The sequence below is a fragment of the Epinephelus lanceolatus genome, chromosome 18 (genome assembly GCF_041903045.1).
Source record: "Epinephelus lanceolatus isolate andai-2023 chromosome 18, ASM4190304v1, whole genome shotgun sequence".
NCBI lineage: Eukaryota > Metazoa > Chordata > Actinopteri > Perciformes > Serranidae > Epinephelus > Epinephelus lanceolatus.
Genome location: NC_135751.1, coordinates 560149 through 582019, shown reverse-complemented (window position 1 = coordinate 582019; position 21871 = coordinate 560149). Strand labels below are relative to the sequence as shown.

At 42.2% G+C, this 21871-nt stretch overlaps 1 protein-coding gene across 1 annotated transcript; it reads left to right on the top strand.

Annotated features, from left to right (window-relative positions):
* Window positions 1-548: 548 nt before the first annotated feature.
* On the top strand, window positions 549-21762 carry snrnp70 (small nuclear ribonucleoprotein 70 (U1)). Its single transcript, XM_033645093.2, has 10 exons — window positions 549-767; window positions 1166-1319; window positions 1430-1492; window positions 8363-8417; window positions 8518-8582; window positions 8694-8756; window positions 11002-11083; window positions 17855-17956; window positions 20251-20350; window positions 20437-21762. Exons 2-10 carry the CDS (start codon window positions 1173-1175, stop codon window positions 21167-21169), a joined length of 1410 nt encoding a protein of 469 aa, XP_033500984.1. The 5' UTR covers window positions 549-767; window positions 1166-1172; the 3' UTR covers window positions 21170-21762.
* The last annotated feature ends 109 nt before the right edge of the window (window positions 21763-21871 follow it).

The window sequence follows — 21871 nt, the reverse complement described above, 5'->3', positions numbered from 1 at the left end:
TGTAGAGATGCCATCTCGGCCGTTTTTCTTCGTTTTCTTTTAAGTCTATATTTTGCTTTACAAAAACGTGAAAAAGCAGCTGTGACCAAGCTATCACGAGGTGAGTAGCACTGTCAGCATAGTTTGTCTGTGTGTTTTTGTATGTAAGCGGGTCTGCTGACAGTCCAAAATGGCGGCGGTAGGACGAAACCATGGGCGACTCTGTTGCTATGGGGCGTTCTATTGAGCTTCACCTCTTGGTATCCATGCTCTTTGTCCATGCTCTTTGACTGTAGTTTCACCGGTCGACCTACGTCCCTGACATCCGCCGTCGTATGATGACGTAGCCCAGCGTAAGTGCGGTCGGATTCTCTCAGCTCCGCGGTTCTCTTTTCCTAAGTCCTTATGAATTCTCCTACTCATCTTTCCTTGACCTCGTGACGTTTCCCACCGAGGTCAAGGAAAAGTGGTTAGGAATAGACGATAGGAGGGACTTTCCGACCGTAGCCTTGGGACGTACCCCAGGAATGATTGTCGCCGCCGCGGTTTACGTCAGTTGTTGTCGTTTTACGGCATCCGGCCATTTTATTTCTTCAGAACAGAAGCAGCAGGTTGCACACATTTCACTGTTTTGTCTCCGCACGGCCCGGGCACGTTGAGCAGACCGCCTTAACTAAGTGTTTGTCCGCTTATGTGAGAGTAAGTTGGTCTAGGGGACCTATATGTATATGAGGCGCATCTTGCTTTGGTTCATGGTCTGACTTTGTGAAAACGGTGAAGGAGAGAAGGTAAGAATCCCGCTGAGGCTCCTTGTTAGCATTGTTAGCTTGATGGCTAATATAAAAAGCTCCACTAAAGTCTCAACGCTACACTGTAGAGATGATAGCTGGAGTGATAACGGTTAGCAAATTTTATTATTATAATTATTATTATTGTAGCGGTCACACTGTTTGTATATAACATTAAAGAATTATGTTTGGTCAAGTTATCAAACGTGTGCAAAGTGGGGACATGCTGTGGGGAAGTCGTTTTAATGAAGACAAACATTTGGCACATCAAGCTAACGTTAACTGTCTTGGGAGCTTCCACTCTTGGTGTTGGCTTGCTTTTAAACATTACTAGTAGATTTTTGCAGCATGTCAGATATTTGTTATAGTAACACTTGTACGTGATATTGGTAATTCAGGTGAAAGATGACGCAGTTTTTACCCCCGAATTTGCTGGCCCTCTTTGCACCGCGGGACCCGATACCCTTCCTGCCTCAGCTGGAGAAGTTGCCCCACGAGAAACATCACAACCAACCTTACAGTGGCATTGCTCCGTTCATCAGACATTTCGAGGTGAATATTAAACCTTCTGAAATATTTGTTTGCTTTCATTTATGTTAACATTTCTTCTTCTGCGCCACATTTCCCATGTTTTCTGAATTAATCTTTCCTTTTGTGATCAGGATCCTAGAGATGCTCCTCCACCAACAAGAGCCGAGACTAGGGAGGAGCGTCTGGAGAGAAAGGTGAGATGAAATGAAGGACCTTGACATGTGCTTAAAAGGGGCATTTTAAGACTCCTCTCTTCCATCTGTGAAGATGCTAGTTCTGATTTGGGCTGCTACACGAGCCTTTGTATTTGACTCCCTATAAGACTGTGCCTGGTGCTGTATTCAAAATGAGACAAAAACAGAACACAACAGAAGTCACTTGAAGGGCCAGTGTGTAAGATTTATGGGGATTTTAGTGGCAGCTTGCTGTGCGGATTGCAAATGTAAACAATGGCCACTTAAGACATTCTTTTCAGGGAGCTGAATTATCCACAGAGGTCTCCCCAAAACAAATGAACCAGGTGATTAAAACAGGTAAAACACTGCATAAAGCATTATCACATTACAAATCTCTGTCTCCTACTGTGTCTGGCATGTCATAGATGGCCTGCTTGCACAGTGACTGCTGATGTTTTGTCTGATAACTTAAACATGGTAGTGCAATATGGCAGTATCCATAAATTGAGACCTGGGGCCTCATTTATAAAGCTTTCTTAAGCACAAAACGGGGCTTGAAAGTGGCGTACGCCACTTCCCACGCAAAGGTTGTGATTTATAAAAATAAACTTGGTGGGAGAATGTGCGCACCTGTAAGTCATGCGTGTGCACATTTTGGAGACACTAGGAAGTGGCGACGCAGATGGCGAGGTGGAGAAGTGGAGTCAGATTTTTATTGACGTCTCACACAAATTTAATGTCACACTATATCCACCTTAGATCCACGTTATCATTGAAATTAAATCCAGCAGCCTTATTCTGCGCTTGGAGTGAGTGATAATTGTTTCATAAAAACGTTGTAAAATCCAACTCAAATCCTGAATTGAAATTCTTTCTAAATACGTATTTAATCCACACTGCCTCTAATGTCTCATTGTCCACTCTGTGAACGCAGGAGGGGGAGAGGACAGTGCGACTGCATGGAATATATTTATTTAGCTAAATATTTCCAGTGCATTTATCATGTCTCGAAATACAGCCATGAAGCACAACGGTTACACTCATTTCATCAACCCTACTTAGACATTTGCTGTCCATGACAAAACCGGCATGAAGAAACATGTTCGCCTATTACACTTTCATCTTTGAATTGTATTTCAAATTACATGTTGTATTTTGGGACAGGGATGCCACTGGTTCATGCTGTAATTCAGGCCGGGAGTCTGATCAGACTAATTGCCATAAACATATAAATACTGCGGTGACCCTCGTGTGTAATTGCACAAGATGGCACTGGCACATACTCCCTTTTGCCTCCACCTTTAATAAATATGATTCTTTATGTCGCAATGTCAAACATCCTCAAATTTAAAAGCAACACATTAACTACATGTTGGTAAAGGAGTAGAAATATTTGGTGTACCTTTAGATCAGACCACTTTTTTTTTTCTCTGTCACTGTCCGTGCAGTCCCACAGATATAGCAGACAGCATCAGCAGCGTTGATGTGTTGCCACTTTTTTTTCGCTTTCTTTTATTAGTGATCCCGCTGCTATGGCCAGCAAATAAAATCTTTCTTCAGTCCTCCACTTCTCGTTAAAGGGTCTCTAGCTCAGTCTCGGAGAAATTCCATTTTTGGTTTGTTTCTCACACCTGTTGCCATGACTCACAACGAGAGAACACTCACATGCCGGCTTATTATTTGCAGATCGCATTCATGAGGTGATTTGCATGACCATTTATGGTTGAACTAGAGCGTGTAGAGGGCGGAATATGAGGCTGATCTGGGTGCGCACAACTCCAGGAGGTCTGTGATTTATAAAGAGAACATTGCGTGCAAGTGTGCGTGCGCACGGTTTTATAAATCAGATTATTTTTTGGCGCACGCCATTTTCAGCTTTTGGGCGCACGTCAATTTTTAGTATGAATCCTTAGCACTCTTTTATAAATGAGGCCCCAGCTCCCTACGTAGATACAAAAGGTTCATTTTGTGGTAATTAGAACAAAACAGTTTTTATTTTCAGATGATTATACCCTAAAGAAAACACAAAATGGTATTGTATTCCATTTGTGCCAATATATCCCCCTAAAATCCTACACCCTGAACATTTAATATAAAACAAATCCTTGGCTGTTGTATAACTATATGTTGTAGCATGGTCAAATTGTAGTTTCACTGACAGTGTATAAATAGACGCTTGGATTGATCATGGTCAGCAAACACTTGGATGAAGGAGCTACTTATTGAATATTATTCTCTCTTAAAACAAGTCTGAAATCAGTTATGGCATCCCTTTGTGGGACAGAAACAATAATTTAGCGTTACCACTTTTGGCTTTGACATAATTTAAGTGCTGTGTTGAAACTCACTCATAGCCAGCATTTGTTTTCAGATTTAAAAGCTGGGGTAGGAAGAAATCTGGAAAAGACACCTTTTCCCTGCAGCTCTCCCCCTCTGTCCTAAGCCCCTCCCACCAGACCCCTTTGAGCATGTGCACATCCTTCATAGGTAGATTTTCACTCCTGTCTCATCCCACTCCACAAAAAAATCCTGTTCTGTCCCAATCCTGCTCTCGTGTGGTGTTCTTAAATAATAACGGAACTAACATTTATTTGTCTTAGAACTACACATTAATTTTTAAAAACAAAGCATATTCAGTCAACTACATAGCACAATGCTGAAATTACTCCTCAAACACAACAGCTGAAAGAGCTATATAGTAAATATTTGTGACATTGTAATATTTTTATAGTATCTTTTTCATGTTGTATTGTAATTTTTCCATACTATATTTATGTTCCTGACTGTTGCAGTTCTTTGCCTTTAATTTTATTTCCCCCTTAATATGTTTACTATATGTATATTGAATGTACCAAACACCAAGGCTGATTTCCTTGTAAGTGAAAACTGACTTGGTAATAAACCTTATTCTTAGTGGAAAGCTTAAAGCGGATTTATAGTTGTGCAATGGCTCTACAGAGAGCCCATCTTGGTGGTCTACGCTGTTGTTAGCATTTCTGCTTGCGTGGCAGTGTGTCTGTCACCCTGCACCTCCAAAACACTAGTTGGCAATGGGGTTTCTGTGATGTGCTGTAAAATTTGACTGATTCAAAATACACCTAAAACACATTAAACATGGCTTAATAGCGACAGGCTCAAACACAAGTACACAAATTGGCTACAGTATAACTTGTAGGATACACAGACAAACACTTGTCTTTTACTGGACACATTTTCCTCATAAATACAATGTGCTAACATTATTAGTAAAAGCCTTTTTGGCATTTTCCATTGTAAAAATTAGTCTAGCAGCTAGCAGAGTTGTCCTCTATTTATATGTACCTGGGGACAACAGCAACATTTAACAAAGGTGAAGTTACAAAATTCAGCCCCAGTACAACTCACAGGGTTCATCAACAAAACAACTGTGTTATACTAGACAGGTTTTCCCCACATATACATATGCTAATGTTATTAACATAGGCTTATAACAGCTTACGTTTTATAAATTAGCCTAGGGGCTAGCAGACTTCTCTTCTACTTATGTGAAGCCAGGATAAATCACACACAGGATTTAAAATGCTATTTTGTGGGGGCATTGTTGTTTTCACAATTTTTTATCTATGAAATATAAACAAGTAAAAGCTTTGTTTCCACTGAGGCAAATGGTTTCCAGCTTATAAAATAAACAGGTCTGTGTTGCTGCGACATGCAGTTACGTCTCTGGGGATGTGCATGTCAGGCTGCAGCGTAGGGTAGGGATGGGTCACAATTTTCGAATAGTCGTTTTATTTTGAAAAATCGATTTTTTTTTAATGCGACTATTACTATTCGCCGTCTTATTTCCCCCCTTTATTTGACATGCAATTCAGCTCCTAACCGCACGAGGACAGTATAGGATTGCTACAGTGGTGTGAGATGGGCTACCAGCTAGTTTGATGCTCTTCTACAAACAAGAGAAACATGCAGAGACTACTACAGTCATCAAAAAGTTCCGTGTGGAACAACTTCAACAAAATAAACGAAATTGAGGTGCAGTGCAAACTCTGTGAGGCAAAGCTTGCGTATCACAAATCTACAACAAGTATCCACAGTCATTTGAGAGCGAGGCACGCAGGAGGCGGCGAGGGACCGTACGGCCGGGCTCAGCGGCGCGACACGTCTGCAGCGCAAGTCCCGTAGCAGCTCACCCCCCTGTTAATCAATTACAGCGGGTCCCCCGGCAACGGGAGCAGCGTGACAACCCCCGGCTGTCGCGCAACAACTCTATTTTACGCGGCTCTTCTATTTTTGTCGCGCTACGCTCCCCTACGCGACCCTCCAGCAGATAAAAACTACATGAAATAGTGTGCTACACGAGCACAATGTGTTTTTAAATTAATAAACCATTATCAGAGGTGATATGTGATGATTTTTTTTTCATGCATTTACCCATGTTTATCCGTGACATTGTGTAAATGTCCGTGGCGGACATTTGAAAGCGAGTAGATGACAGTACAGTAAACCTGTAGATAACTCAAATACATGTAATAACTTAGGTGGAAAATGCTTTAACATTTCATGCAGCCTACATGCAACCTCTCGGCTCAGCAAACGGTAAACAATCCCGCTGGCTTCTCTACGTGTCGCTTCCGTACGCAGTCAGTGGAGCCCAAATGGCGATTATTCGAAAAATCGTCGAATAGTTGCCATGATTTTCGAATAGTGTTTTTGCTTGTGCTGCCCATCCCTAGCGTAGGGTACAATTCTCCGCAGAGCCTATACCATTGGTACAATGTTGATTCTTCGATCAACAGAGTTTAGATCGGGCCCAAACAATCCAGCCCGACCCCGTCCGAGCCTGTGCATGTTCTGTCCGGGCCCGGCTTGTCCCTTTAACTGTAATTATGAGCCCGAGCCTGGTTTAAACCCGACATTTTTCCTTAAGGATATGACTGTGGACACTGAAGGCTGACTCTTGTCTTTCTTTCCATGGCAAGCCTTCGTCATGTGCCTCTGAAGTGTCGAGCCCCCCGTCTTTTTGCTGTCATATACCAGCATCGCGCTGCACTTGGTACACCCAACGAAGCCAACACACACGTTGTCACTGCCAACAACTCACATGTGCGTGGCCAATGAAACAGTGACACTGTGTCCCAATAGCAAACAAGCGGCCAACTGTCTAAATCTATTGAATCTATTGAATACACACTTATGTTACATCATGTATACGAAACATTGAATTATCAGCTGTGCACTCGGGATCACACTGGAGATGTAACCAACTAAAAAGATGGGTGTGTAGCGTCAATAAACTGACATTTGATCAACACATCACCGACATTCACAAAAGGTCCCAGCAGAGACTCCATGTCATCCGCAAGCTCCGTGCCCTCTCTGTTGCCCCCCACCTTCTGTCACTACTGTACACCAGTGTCATTCAACCCATCTTTCTGTACTGTTCCCCCTGTTTCTACAACATACTGTCCACCACTAACGGGAACAAACTAACAAAAATAACACACCGCATCCAAAATCATAAACCATCCCACACCCAACCTCACAGAGCTCAACCACCGAGCTGTCACACGTCTCGCACGAACAATAACTAATGACTCAGATCACCCTCTCAACCCACACTTCACACTGCTGCCGTCTGGGCGCAGATACAGGACCCTGAGGTGGAGACGGGCACACTTCAGCAAGAGCTTTGTCCTGTCTGCCATCTCTGCACTCAATAACCTCCCCCAATAACCTTGTATGGACCCAGCCCTCCTGAGTGTGATATGTGTGTTGGTTGTTCAATGTCTGGTGGTGTTTTTGCATTGTGTGTGTGTATTCATATGTTGTTCAATGTTTGGTGGTGTTTGTGCATGGTGTTTGTTGGCAGTGTTTTGTGTATCCAAATGTGACAGATTGTGACAACAAATTTCCCCATGGGACAATAAAGGCTATCTATCTATCTTGGTACGTTCCTGTGTTTGTAATGTTAATTTTTAAAAACAGAAAACACACGGTTTTATAATGTAAAATGGAATAAAGATTCTTGAACTTGAACTTGTGATAGAAAACACAGGTCGAGTCGGGCTCGGGCAGAGAATCTAAGCTCTAGCTCTCATTTTAGTGTAGAGCATGAGACTGAATTCACTAACACGCCATGTCAGGTCACTCACTCTCCGGGACCGCAAGTGTTACTTGAATAAGTAAACACTGTCGTGTTTTGCCTCCAGCTAACAGATTTAAGTCATTGTGACGTAGACCCTAAAAGGGTATATAATTGAATTAGGTACCATGAGTGTGATATTATCCTAAACCATTCATTTAACTGGACATGCTGAACATAAAACAACATGTGTGCTCATACTTACAGGCAGTGTGTGAAATTCACTGTTTGACTCACTGACCAAGGGGGCTGGTAGATTAAAAAAAAAATTTCCAGGCATGTTTTTTATTAGCCAAAATAATAATTTGCGGTTTTTTGTGTCACATATACAAGTTTTTAATACATTTCATACAGATAATAAGGTATTTTGTTGAATACAAATGTAAAGAGGCAGCCAGAGCAAAATATGAAGACAGTTATTTTAATATATTGAACAACTCATTTCCACAATCTCAGCATGTGAATAAGTTCCCAATGGTAAGAAGTGATGTAGTGTAGGGATTTTATTGTGAAATTTAAGAACGGAAGGAGTGAAGCTGTTGACACTGTGGGAGGCAATAAAGAGTTTGCCATCTTAGATCAGACTGCGGAGCTTCTGTGCTATTATTTCATCACCTTCCGAAGTATGTGCACAATGCTAGCAGCAGACTGGGACAGTAATTCTAAACCAGCACTAGCATTTTCCTGAGCTTTGCCATTTACAGAGAGCCCTTACTGAGTGGTTGTTGAGGTTTGACCCTTACCTGCTAAATGTTTTGCTTTTGTAGAGGCGAGAGAAAATTGAGAGGAGGCAAGCAGTGGTGGAGACAGAACTCAAGCTATGTAAGTTTTCACAGTGACATACTGTACACTGCAAGCTCTTTTTACTGGATATGGTTTCCTGGCTTAAACTAATTCTGCTTTCATATTTGCATTATATCAGGGGACCCTCATAATGACCCCAATGCACAAGGAGATGCCTTCAAGACATTGTTTGTTGCACGAGTGGTATGTTAAAATCACACATTAATTTGTTTCAAGTGTCCTTACATCAGGCCTGAAGAGACAGCTAATGGGATTATTTTGTTGATGTCTAATTTTATTCTGTCATTGCTGTAGAACTATGATACTACAGAGTCCAAGCTTCGTCGTGAGTTTGAGGTCTATGGCCCCATCAAACGGGTAAGTTTAGCTGCTGTTTCTCATTTGTATAGATCTGTTCACATGCTTACAATAAGAGTACAGTCCTTTAATTTCACCCTCTGTTTCTATGATCTGAAGCCCTATTGGTTAAAATCTCAGTACAGGTACTGTATCCCTGCCTACCTGCAGGGCCTGGAGGTCTTAAAAATGTTCACACTGGTTTGATATTAAACCAAACACCTGACCGAACCAGAATGTAACATAATGACACCATGTCCCAACAACAAACAAGCGGCCAGCTATCAAAATCTGTTGAATACACACTTATGTTACATCATGCATATGAAACACTGAATTATCAGCTGTGCACTTGGGATCACACTGGAGATGTAACCAACTAAAAGATGGGTGTGTAGCCTACTTGGTACGTTCCTATGTTTGTAATGTTAATTTTTAAAACAGAAAACGCACGGTTTTATAATGTAAAACGTAATAAAGATTCTTGAACTTGTGATAGAAAATAAACACAGAGTGGCCGTGCTAACATGATACACCAGTTAAACAAAATAGAAAGGCATACTCCTCTACTTGATATGGGAAAGAAGTCTGTTGCCTGGTTTTAGCAATTTACCCGTGTTTAAAAAAAAGCCTGTGTACACACACCACTTTTGCTGGAAAAGGATTACAAGAAACACTGCAAATGGTCAGGAATGATGACCATGTAAAAATTATAAAAATATGCAAGTCACTGGAAAAATAACTGTTCAGTGTAGCTAGGGCTGCACGGTATATGCGGTAGACGGTAGAAATGATATAAATTTGGCCCACGGTAGAGATTTGCGCTCTACCGTCCTATCGTCGATGACATCATCGCCCCTGCCTCAGTGTGAAAATGGCTGCGAGCACAGAGACAGTGGAGCAAGAGGAGCTGGTTCACGTCCGTGATTTAGCGTAGCACGTGCAACATGTGTTGCTGGAGTGCGTGAGTTAATGTCTTAAGAACAGCCCCGGACTTCTCAGACTCTTTTAGCGACTTAACCGCTCAGAGGGAACTCATTCAGTGTCTCCTCTGGCAGCAGCACAGCGTCTCTCCCTCTCCTCTCTCGCCGTGCGCACACGGGAGTTGGTTTTCGGCAAGAGAGTTTGTCATAAACCTTTGGTAATGTAAACCTATGTGATGCTAGGGGCTCCACAAAAAACGGCATATGTGAATGTGTGATAGTTGTGGTATCATAGCAGCCTGTCACAGGTTACAGCCTGATGATTAGTGGAGAAATGGCAGAGCATAAAGGTCCAGGTGGAAAAACACAACTCAGTCATTTAGGATTTTGCTAAAAGAAGGAACTTACCTTTTGATATAGATCCCAGGGGACATTTTGCACCATAGAGTACTGGGTTTTAATTTTGAGATCTGCATTCTGCACAATAAATGCTCTGAAAAATACATTATATCTTTGCTTTTGTTATTGTTGTTTTTTTTTATCAATTTAGCTTTGCTAAGGGACTACAAAACCCATTCAGAAACACTTCTATTATAACTTTTACACTTAAATTTATACCGCGATATATACCGTTACCGTGAAGGGATTCGATTTATACCATGATATGAATTTTAGGTCATACCGCCCAGCCCTAAGTGTAGCATAGTGTCTGTGTAGCTGACTTGCAATAAATAATATAACTAGCAGTAGTTGGGTCCATGTCATTGGTCCGACAGCCCATTGGTCCAACATCCCATTAGTCCGACGGTCCGCGGTGCTGAACGGCTCCCGGCGGGCGTATTTCTGCCTTGACGGTGCACCACGACCGGCTCTGGGTCAGTTGGGAAAGGCTTGAGGCGAAGCAGGCTCACAACTTATGTGTTTGTCACTTTCTTTTTCATTTTAACCCACACCATGATCTTTTCCTAACCCTAACCAAGTGGTTTTTGTGCCTAAACCTAACCAGACCTTAACCACAGGGCATCATGATGATTTCGGAACGGACTTCGAAACAATGGGTTTAATATAGTCGGACCAATGGGCTGTCGGACCAATGGGCAGTTCCCCAGTAGTTAAGCATGACTGACCTGCAATAAATAGCGCACGTATGAAGCATATTTCTCATTTTTTGTTAAATGTGTCAGACTGTCTGATTGAAGTTTGTGGCTTTGGATCGCATGACACTGTGATATATGCATACAAACACAGTTGATGTGGCCTGAAAATATATTGAAGTTTGGCAGGTCTGTTTGTATTGTGATGATTCCACTGTCAACCAATGTCTCCATCCTTGTTTTTTCCAGATTTACATAGTCTACAACAAGAGGACGGGAAAGCCACGGGGCTATGCATTCATTGAGTATGAGCATGAGCGCGATATGCACTGTGAGTACCAATGTAGATTACTAAACCAAAATTCATTCTTTCTCTCTTCACATATTCATGAAGACTGATCTCTGTGACATGCAGGATGGTTCTTCAGTTGGTACCTTGTCCTTAATTTTATATAGATATTTTGGTGATGATACTGGGGTGGCAACATTCTCTCACACTTTAGGAGGATGACTATTACCTAATGAGAAAGTGGATGTGTATGCAATCAGAGGTATCAGAGTACTCTTAACGTGTTCTGCAATTTGCATGTTGAAATCCAAATGTGGTGGTTGTGTGATGTGTGTCTGTGTTTGATGCGTGTCATCAGTTGACATCAGTCAATAGTCTGCTTGAGGAGGGCAACCACTTGATTCAGTGGGGCATCCTGGGAAAAGTGTGAGGAACAAGAGGTAGAACTGTGTCTTTCACCTGTCAAACTGAACATTTTTCCTGTCAAAGGGCACATTGTCTTTTAACTGTTAGGCGTTGTAGCTCTGTGGAAGAGCAGCTCTCCTGGTTGGACTGTAATGGTAAGCACAAGGTCACCAAGCACTGAGTGGGGTTTTTTTTTGCTAGAAATGTGTCAGCAACTATGGAACTCCATGTTGTGTATGACTTAGCTATTGCGCTTGTTTGTTTTTATTGGTGGTCTTCAACCCTGGTCATGGTGAGATTAGTTCAATTCACCACACTAGCAAGAGATTTTAAGCCGGTGGTGATCCTACAGTGAATAATGGAGTACTGTCTCATTAGACAAGGGAATGGTGCCATCTAACACAGTGACACCATTCTAGGATATTAGTGTGATCGGCTCTTCAAGACCAGAGTTGCTGAATCACAGCAAACATGTAGTCCAAGCAGGGGGTGAACTGAGGGGGGATGTGGGGCTAAACAGTATATTAACTGTGTGTTGTTCTCATTGCCACTGCAGCCGCCAATCTGTGATGGCTATTGGCCAGAGCTGGCTGGCAGATGATGATGGTTATGATACATCTACACCCTACTACCACAGCTCAGTATATGGTTGGTATAATGGGTTTGTATGATGGGTAAGATTTCTTTCCACCCTCCATCTCCTACATAGGGAAGAGGAGCTACGTTCAATGGGTAAAGCATCTTTTTTGCAAGCCCTGAAGAGCTTTCAGTGCAATTACTACTGTTTGGATCTTAGGCTTTGACCATTGAACGCACCCCTGACCACTAGTGTATAGAGTGTTTCCCAATGATTCTGCCCTTATGTCAAAGCCTCCTCAGGTTGCTCAAGGCTCATGCTTAGCAATAGCAATGACATAGCTGGGCGTGGGCGTGCGCGCGCATAGAGGCAGAACAGAGATTAGAAGAGAATTGTAGATGGCGCGACCATGTAGAGACAGAAATGACATGCCGTCGTGTAAATAAGATAAATAACATAAGGCTATTTAGTTTGTTTAATAAAAGGACAAGGTATAGACCTGTTCTATAGGACAGGTAACCTTAAATGACTTCTGTTGTGATCTGGCGCTATTTAGAAAATATAATTAAATAAAATTAACCTGACCTTCAAGGGGGGGCGGGGCGCCCCTCTAATATAATGGTAGGGGAAACACTGCATCCTTTTGGACCATAGGATGAATTGATTACAGAGACATTTGGTCAGATACTTCATTGGTGACGCTAATCTTGGGTGTCCACCTCCAAACTGAGCTGAACTGTATAGCTCTTCTCTGCTGCCGGGGGGAGGATATTTGTGAAGCATCCATGTTTCCACAGACTTGGATGTTAACTGTAACTGCAACTTGACTGGTGTGCAGAATATAACCGAGGAACAGTATTTCTGGTCTTCAGTTATTTATTTATTTTTGTTCCATCATGCGGCCTGTACACTGCAGACTAGATGCACTACCCACTTTCACATGAGTAGGAGGAGTGCCATTTCCGCCATCAATGCTAGATTCAGTGTGAATGGTAACATTGGAAAGTGATCATATCGCCCCATCATGTTGTTAGGCTTGTGCTCTGCTATATATCAGTGCTAATCATAAAGGCACTGCAAGATGTACAGTACAGGCCAAAAGTTTGGACACACCTTCTCATTCAATGCGTTTTCTTTATTTTCATGACTATTTACATTGTAGATTCTCACTGAAGGCATCAAAACTATGAATGAACACATGTGGAGTTATGTACTTAACAAAAAAAGGGTGAAATAACTGAAAACATGTTTTATATTCTAGTTTCTTCAAAATAGCCACCCTTTGCTCTGATTACTGCTTTGCACACTCTTGGCATTCTCTCCATGAGCTTCAAGAGGTAGTCACCTGAAATGGTTTTCCAACAGTCTTGAAGGAGTTCCCAGAGGTGTTTAGCACTTGTTGGCCCCTTTGCCTTCACTCTGCGGTCCAGCTCACCCCAAACCATCTCGATTGGGTTCAGGTCCGGTGACTGTGGAGGCCAGGTCATCTGCCGCAGCACTCCATCACTCTCCTTCTTGGTCAAATAGCCCTTACACAGCCTGGAGGTGTGTTTGGGGTCATTGTCCTGTTGAAAAATAAATGATCGTCCAACTAAACGCAAACCGGATGGGATGGCATGTCGCTGCAGGATGCTGTGGTAGCCATGCTGGTTCAGTGTGCCTTCAATTTTGAATAAATCCCCAACAGTGTCACCAGCAAAACACCCCCACACCATCATACCTCCTCCTCCATGCTTCACAGTGGGAACCAGGCATGTGGAATCCATCCGTTCACCTTTTCTGCGTCTCACAAAGACACAGCGGTTGGAACCAAAGATCTCAAATTTGGACTCATCAGACCAAAGCACAGATTTCCACTGGTCTAATGTCCATTCCTTGTGTTTCTTGGCCCAAACAAATCTCTTCTGCTTGTTGCCTCTCCTTAGCAGTGGTTTCCTAGCAGCTATTTGACCATGAAGACCTGATTCGCGCAGTCTCCTCTTAACAGTTGTTCTAGAGATGGGTCTGCTGCTAGAACTCTGTGTGGCATTCATCTGGTCTCTGATCTGAGCTGCTGTTAACTTGCGATTTCTGAGGCTGGTGACTCGGATGAACTTATCCTCAGAAGCACAGGTGACTCTTGGTCTTCCTTTCCTTCGGTCCTCATGTGTGCCAGTTTCGTTGTAGCGCTTGATGGTTTTTGCGACTCCACTTAGGGACACATTTAAAGTTTTTGCAATTTTCCGGACTGACTGACCTTCATTTCTTAAAGTAATGATGGCCCCTCGTTTTTCTTTAGTTAGCTGATTGGTTCTTGCCATAATATGAATTTTAACAGTTGTCCAATAGGGCTGTCGGCTGTGTATTAACCTGACTTCTGCACAACACAACTGATGGTCCCAACCCCATTGATAAAGCAAGGAATTCCACTAATTAACCCTGATAAGGCACACCTGTGAAGTGGAAACCATTTCAGGTGACTACCTCTTGAAGCTCATGGAGAGAATGCCAAGAGTGTGCAAAGCAGTAATCAGAGCAAAGGGTGGCTATTTTGAAGAAACTAGAATATAAAACATGTTTTCAGTTATTTCACCTTTTTTTGTTAAGTACATAACTCCACGTGTTCATTCATAGTTTTGATGCCTTCAGTGAGAATCTACAATGTAAATAGTCATGAAAATAAAGAAAACGCATTGAATGAGAAGGTGTGTCCAAACTTTTGGCCTGTACTGTAAATGATGGAAGCTGGCAGTTAACTCAACTGCCATACTGTTGATACTGTAACACATTTTCCTCAAACTGCCAATTTTCTGAGTAAAACTTTGTAAGGCTGGCAGTAGGGCCTACTTATCTTTATACAGTTAACCATAACATTTACTGCTAAAAAGTTCAAATCTCACCTGAGAGGTTGATGCATAATACTGTCCAAACTAACAGGTCTGAGCTGGCTTTAATAAAAATGGCAGATGAGGGAAATTTTCTTTAATTCAGCTGAATGGGCTATTCATACATTATTTATTCACTACATAACTAAAGGTAGATAGTAGTTAGCCTTGCATATTAAGTCATAACAATAGTAAGTAAGGTCAAGGTTTTTTAAAGAGAGAATTCCTACAGTTTCAGTTTATGACATGTAAGTTAATAAGTTTAGACACTGGACTATTGATATTTCAAGCCACTTTATATCGAAGACGTATCAGCGAACATGACTTCATCGAATTCTAAGTGGGGGAAGAAAAAAAAAGATTTTTTTTCTCATGAGTTGTTTGGGGTTGTGGTAAGGCAACTTCTGTAAGAATGGTGGCCCTGATTTTTTTTTTTTTTAAATTTCTTTTTATTTTATTTTGTATTTACAGTTTTTTTTTTTTTTCTTCTCCCAGTTTGTGAGTTTTGGTAGGACTGGTGGGGGTTTGGTAAGGCCCTATCATTTGGATGGGATGTTGTCATCCTAAGTAAACACAGTGAATGAAGGGGTTCTGGTAAGGCCCCCGGTAGTAGTGTTGTGATGGTATGTGTGTTCTGGTGCTGGAGGATTTTGGTAAGACCCTAAGACTGGTGCAGAGACTGTCATAAGGCACATGAGTGAGGGAGTTTGGTAAGACCCTCAGAATGTTAATGTGAGGATTGGGTAAGGCCCTCAGACTCCATGCTATAACTGGTGGGTTTTGGTAAGGCCCTCTTCTTGGACCTAAGAGTTTTACCCTCAGGGATCATCACTTCATCAGTCCAGTGTAGCAGCCAGGATGAGCCACCTGGATCTCGCCAAGTCCACTTCCATCATTCAAGATGGATCAAAAGACTATTGTGTGGTGGGATAAAGTGTAGGATAAAGTCTGAATGTACATGAGGTAGGAAATAAGCTATGTCACATGCTGGAGACCCCTGGTTGATGAAAGCTCCTTCATTGTTGGCTGCTTCCATCATGTTGACCTCACAAAGCTGGTAAAAGGTTCCAGCAGATTGGAGCTGCTGTCACAAAACATTCTATGGCCAGAATATTATTTGTTTGCATATCCTATACTGTGAATAGTGCAAGATACATTTGATTTACCTGACCAGTATGATGCTATTATGGGCACAGTTGTGAATTTAAATAATAAAGGTCAAAATCAATCGTCTGGACTTCAGTCCATAGATTTCAGTCCTGCATAGATTTCAGTTATTCAGAGTGTGCTTTACTGCAATGATAGAATTTTGAGATTGTCAAAGAAGTTACAGTTCACCTGTAAGAAAAATTCTTAGTTGTCGCAGGTGTAACCACACTGTCAACTGTCTTATCACAGTGCGTAAAAAATATACAAATGCAAATCATAAATGTATAATGAAAAGGTGATTTATAACGGTATGCCACATGATCTGTAGTTCAAGGTGTTAAAATTTGTCAAACCTGTGTGAGAGACTTTATGGAAACATGACAGTCCCTCTAGGATTTCGTGAGCTGTTTTGGGGATTGTTAAAGCCTGATGTCTCATTTCATAGTAGCTTTTCTAAAAAAAAAAAAATACGATTCATGTTGACGTGTTCATAGATGTTATTGCCGCCATGCCAGCAATAGCCATGGACTGAGGCATTATGGTTTTGTGTTTTCTGTCCATCTCGTTCTTGGGAACGTGCAGCATGTGAAGAAACCCTCGAGGGAAATTTTTCAAATTTGGCACAAATGTCCACTTGGACTAAACAATAATCTGATTAGATTATGATTGTCAGAGGTCACTGTGACTTTACAAAAAAATTACACAAATGCCTAAAAGGTCAGCTTCACTGTGACAGCATGTTTTCTGGCCATCATGGCGAGGGGGCGATCAGCAACAGCTGATTGCTGACAATCAAAGCAGTGTGTAAGGGCCATCTCCGTGACCTGCTCTCTTTCTACTCCCTCTAGGTGTGAGTGTGTGTGAGTGAGTGATTTGGTTAGTGTGATTTAAATGTCATCATCCTCCCATGTGTGCGCATGTGAATGTGCAGCGCATTTTTGTGACCAAACGGACTGTAGGCTTAGCAAGCGCATCGACTGCGCATGCTCCTCACTCCAGTTCAGTCTAAAACGCTGCTTTTGACCCTGCCGCAGGTGCCTCACACATTAGTTTTAAATGTGATATTTGACTTGACCTTCACTCCAGGCCCAGCAGCATTGTTTAGTTTCACTTTCACACCTGGCCCTCCCATTTACTGCCTGGGGCTGAAGTGGACAGAGTATACTTTGAATAGAACCGCATCTGCATGACCAAGTGGATGTTAAATGCAGAAGGTCTGTCTAAGCCTTGACTCTGTCCTTGGCGAAGAGCTCTTACTCCCACAGCGGTAGTCTCATGATGAATCGAGAGGGAGAGCTGGGAAAAGAGGGGTTAAACAAATAGATGTGCTGCACGCAACTCTTCAATGAAATGAGATTTTACCCATTTTAAAAAGACAGATGTTTTGGTAAAGGTTCTGTATTTGGACAAATTGCAAGGTCGCGCAGAATTCACAGGGATTTGCAGAGTTTGCATTAATTGTTGTGATCACAACATCCCAGAGGGGCTGATTTGAGCAGCAGTTAAATCCACATGATTATCCTTAAGACAACCTGGACGACTTTACATTGCTCCAATACACTGCTATTTAATGTAGACAAAAAGTGAAGCTGAGTATTTAAATGATGCAGTTTAAAGTGTAACATACTTTATCAATCATTCATCGGGTGGAAGGAAGTCTGCTCCCATTATCCTTCGGCTTTTACCCAGAGAGCAGCCATCTCGGCCTCACCTGCTCCTGGTCAGTATAATAATGCACTGTTTGTTTCCTTGGCCACATTGATGCAGCTGTACTCCCATCTCACCCCTGTCTTCCCTCTCCCCATTCGTCTTCTCCAGCTGCCTACAAGCATGCAGATGGGAAGAAGATTGATGGCAGAAGAGTGCTGGTGGACGTGGAACGAGGACGCACTGTGAAAGGATGGCACCCTCGTAGGCTAGGTAAGCTTCCTTTTTTTTATGTTGAGTTTCAGCGCTCTGTAAAAAGCAAGTCTTCACCCAAGACTAACAGTCCCTCAACCAAGAAAATATATTAAACGCAACCAGAACTAAGAGACAGTGCTGAACGCAGCCTGAACCATGAGCCTGTGGTACCTGCTTTGTCTTTTGTGTTGAGATTCAGTGTTTCCCCCTTGGTTGATTGCTTTGTAGTGCTGGATAGGCTCATGAGGGGTGTAAATCACTAGTTTCTAATCACTGTTGTTATTGATTATATTGACTCCAGTAATACATGGCTTAACAAGAACATTTTTCACAATTTTATTTACTTTTGCACCTAACCTCACCAATATCAGTCCTATAGAGTCAGGAGTGTTTTCTCTCTGACAGCTAAAATGGATCAAAGCCTTTTTGTGATCAGAGCTGCTAATGCTCTGGCTAAGACTGCCTTCTGTCCTGTCGGCAGCAGAGCTGCTTGGATCTTCACCACTGTCACAAATTCATGTTGGCCGGTGCATTTAAAAAAAAAAAAAAAAAAGATACATTAGCTTGGTTTTCAGACATTTGGGGCAGTCAACATTGTTGCTCGTAATGTAGCAAGTTGTTGACTTGAGTAATATTCACTCACCTGTCTCTTCTCCTGTACTCTACTACTAGGCATGTTTGTGGATGGGTGAAGCCCCGCCCTTGTTGAAATGGGGAGGAGCCCATAAATTACACAAAATGCAGTAAAGACTCTCACACTGAACTAAACTGAAACAAGAGCACATAAATTAGGTTTCAGGACAGTGCCACACAGAGGTCCCACAAAGGCAAATCACTGATTTCTGAATAAATGAATATTACGCATTAATTTGGGCATTTAAAAAAAAAAGGTTTTTTTGGCCTGGCGGGACGCCTGTTGGCCGGTGGCCAGTCACTGTGTCTGTTCATGTGCCAGCTGAATTGTTGTCACCTAAAAAGCGCCAGCAGATGGCAGGAGCTACATTTGAAGTACCATACATAAACATAAAAGTCACTGATTTCGTAGTTCACTGAGTCACTGAGTTCCTACAAATGTTTCACAATAAAAGCCTTTGGAGGGATTCTCTCAGCTGAGGTTATAAGGGGCTTTTAATTTGAAACAAGTTTAGGAAGTATTGAGTTTGAAATGATGGCACGATGTGTTAACTTTATAAAGACAACAGGAGCGGCTAAAAAGTAAAAATAAAAAGATACAGAGCAAATAATCAATAACGGCCTGTTTATAATGTAGTCTGTTTCAAATGAAGCTGGTAGCCTCTGCAGTTGTGGTGAGTAAAAGCCCCACCACTATTTTTTAATTTTCTTACTTTAAGTCTGGTGAAAATTCTTGTATTTTTTAATATCGCAATATATATTGCAAAAAAAAAAATTGCAATGTCAGTTTATTTCAATATTGTGCAGCCCTACATTCTACTGTAGCCTTTAAAATGTCTTTATTTTTACCAAATTGTGTGGCTGCACTTTAATCTGTGTCTTGATCTGTGTCAAACACTTGATGATAATAAAAAAAAGTTTTATGGCATTCATTCTACTATATACTACGTATTTATTTCTTAATATTTTACATAATTTTAGGAGTTGAGACATAAAACAATTCATATCCCATCAGTTTTTAGTTTACACGCTGGTATCAGATTGGTACTCGGTATCGGCAGATACCTAAGGTTCAGGGATTGGAATCAGTATGGGGAAGGAAAAAGTGGTATCGGTACATCTCTATTCATATCAAACTATCATAGAGCACTCATAACAAAAATCTAATGTAAGAATGGGCATGTAATGATGTAAAGTGATGTGTGACATTATGTTTACCATCATGTACATGCTTTCATTTTCTCCCTGCGTTCTGTCTCTCCCTTCATGTATACCACCTTGCTAAAATTATGTTTAAATAGAGCTGAATTGGATGATGTTACGGAAAAACACAGAGCAATTAGGAAAAAAAATATTATGGAAAGTTTTTGATACTTTGTCTGTGAAAATGTGTGGGCACCCTGTAAATGTTGAACAGGTTTGATGTCCATATTAAGTTCTCTTGTACTCATGGCCATCCCTGGTTCATACCCACTGTCTATGTTTCTGATCTGGGTTAATTTATATTAACTGTAGCTATGCAACCACACCAAAGAAGCCTTATGTGTTTTTTGACATAGTGATGTTTGCAGTGCTCTTTCTGAACACAGCCTGATTGCTTTAGTAACAAGTGTAGTCTGGAAGTCCAAACTAAACGTAATTTGACTTGATCTTATGTTTCGCTTGTTGTTCATAACTAGGTGGTGGATTGGGTGGCACAAGGAGAGGTGGAGCTGACGTAAACATTAAGCACTCTGGCCGAGATGATGCATCACGATATGATGATCGTCCCTTGGGAGGGTGAGTACTTTCAGAGATGCATTGTTTGGTATGTTATTGAGTACTGCTGAGTATAACAGTCCTCACTTTGTTTTGACTGCTCATAGTGATCGGGACCGTGGAGAGCGGAGGGAGCGCAGCCGGGAGCGCGACCGGGACAAGGACAGAGACCGCAGAAGGTCCCGATCCCGCGAACGGCGTCGACGTACCCGTTCCCGGGAGCGAGAGAGGGAGAGAGACAGACAGATTGGAGGGGAGGACAGCAGCAGTAGTAGCCGCCGTCGAGAGCGGGAGAGGGACCGTGGGGGAGCAGCAGGAGACAGCAGAAGTAGGGAGAGGAGTCGAGAACGGAAGAGAAGGAGCAGGAGCCGGGATCGCAAGAGAGACAGGGAGAGAGGCAAGGGGCTGGATGGGGAGGAGGTCAGCCAGGGAGACGCCGCCCCCGAGGGTGGGGAGCGGATGCTGGAGGAACATGAAGGAGAAGTAGGTGAGGGCATGGAGGAGCGTAGAGACAGGGACAGAGAAAGGGACAGGGACCGCAGGCGTAGTCACAGGGACAGAGATAGACGCAGGGGAGACCGGGACAGAGACAGGGAGCACAAGAGGGAGCGGGGGGAGAGAGACAGGGGGGACCGTAGAGAAGAGCGCCACAGCTCCCTACGAGATGACATGGGTCCCCAAGATGACATGGGCAATGAGGATGAAGGAGGAGCGCCGCCACACATGGAGGAGTATAGTCAGGATGGGATGATGATGGACCAGCAGTCAGTGCCATCGGCCGATGGCTATGGCTCCAGTGAAAATGGCTACAAGGTGGAGGCACCAGGAGACGAATACTGAGATGGCCCCTCTCCCAACAGACGCCCACTCAAATAAGTTGTATCATAATATATTTTAACTTTCTGCCAAGGCACAGGAAACCTTAATGATGTCGGGGCCTCAGTACCAGACATCTAGCTAGCTTTCCTCATGTCTGTCAAAAATCTGTTGGAATACTCCACTTAATAATGTCGCACGCATGGTTGATGCATATAAATGATTTGATCTCACTAAAGTTGCATCTTTCCTGCATTGCCCAACTAATCTGTGCCAGTAAATTTTAACAGATTATTTAGTGATTAAAGCTAGGTATGTATTTTTTTTCTTTTCACTTGCTTTGGATGAACTGTAAAAACACAAACTTCATTCTTTTTCAGATGGATAGAGTGTGTTGTCTTTTGTTTCCAGGTTCATAAAGTTAGATTGTGCACTCATTTGGGATCAAGCGACAAATTTCTCCACAATTTATTTGAAGTTGAAGGAAATGTAGTATTGCGTGAAAATTGAGGGCTGTTCTGTTTATTCATTCTGGAATCTTTTTTTTTTTAAATTGTCTGCTGGTTGTATGTTAGATTGGCTAGTTCATTTGAATAAAGATGTGACTTAAAGCCAGAGCTCCTCTATATGTAGATGCCCTTGACTACATATCATGTGACTGTTTTTCTAACCTTCAAGGCAACCATTCCAGTCTTCACCACACAGTATCAAAAAACAGATATAGAC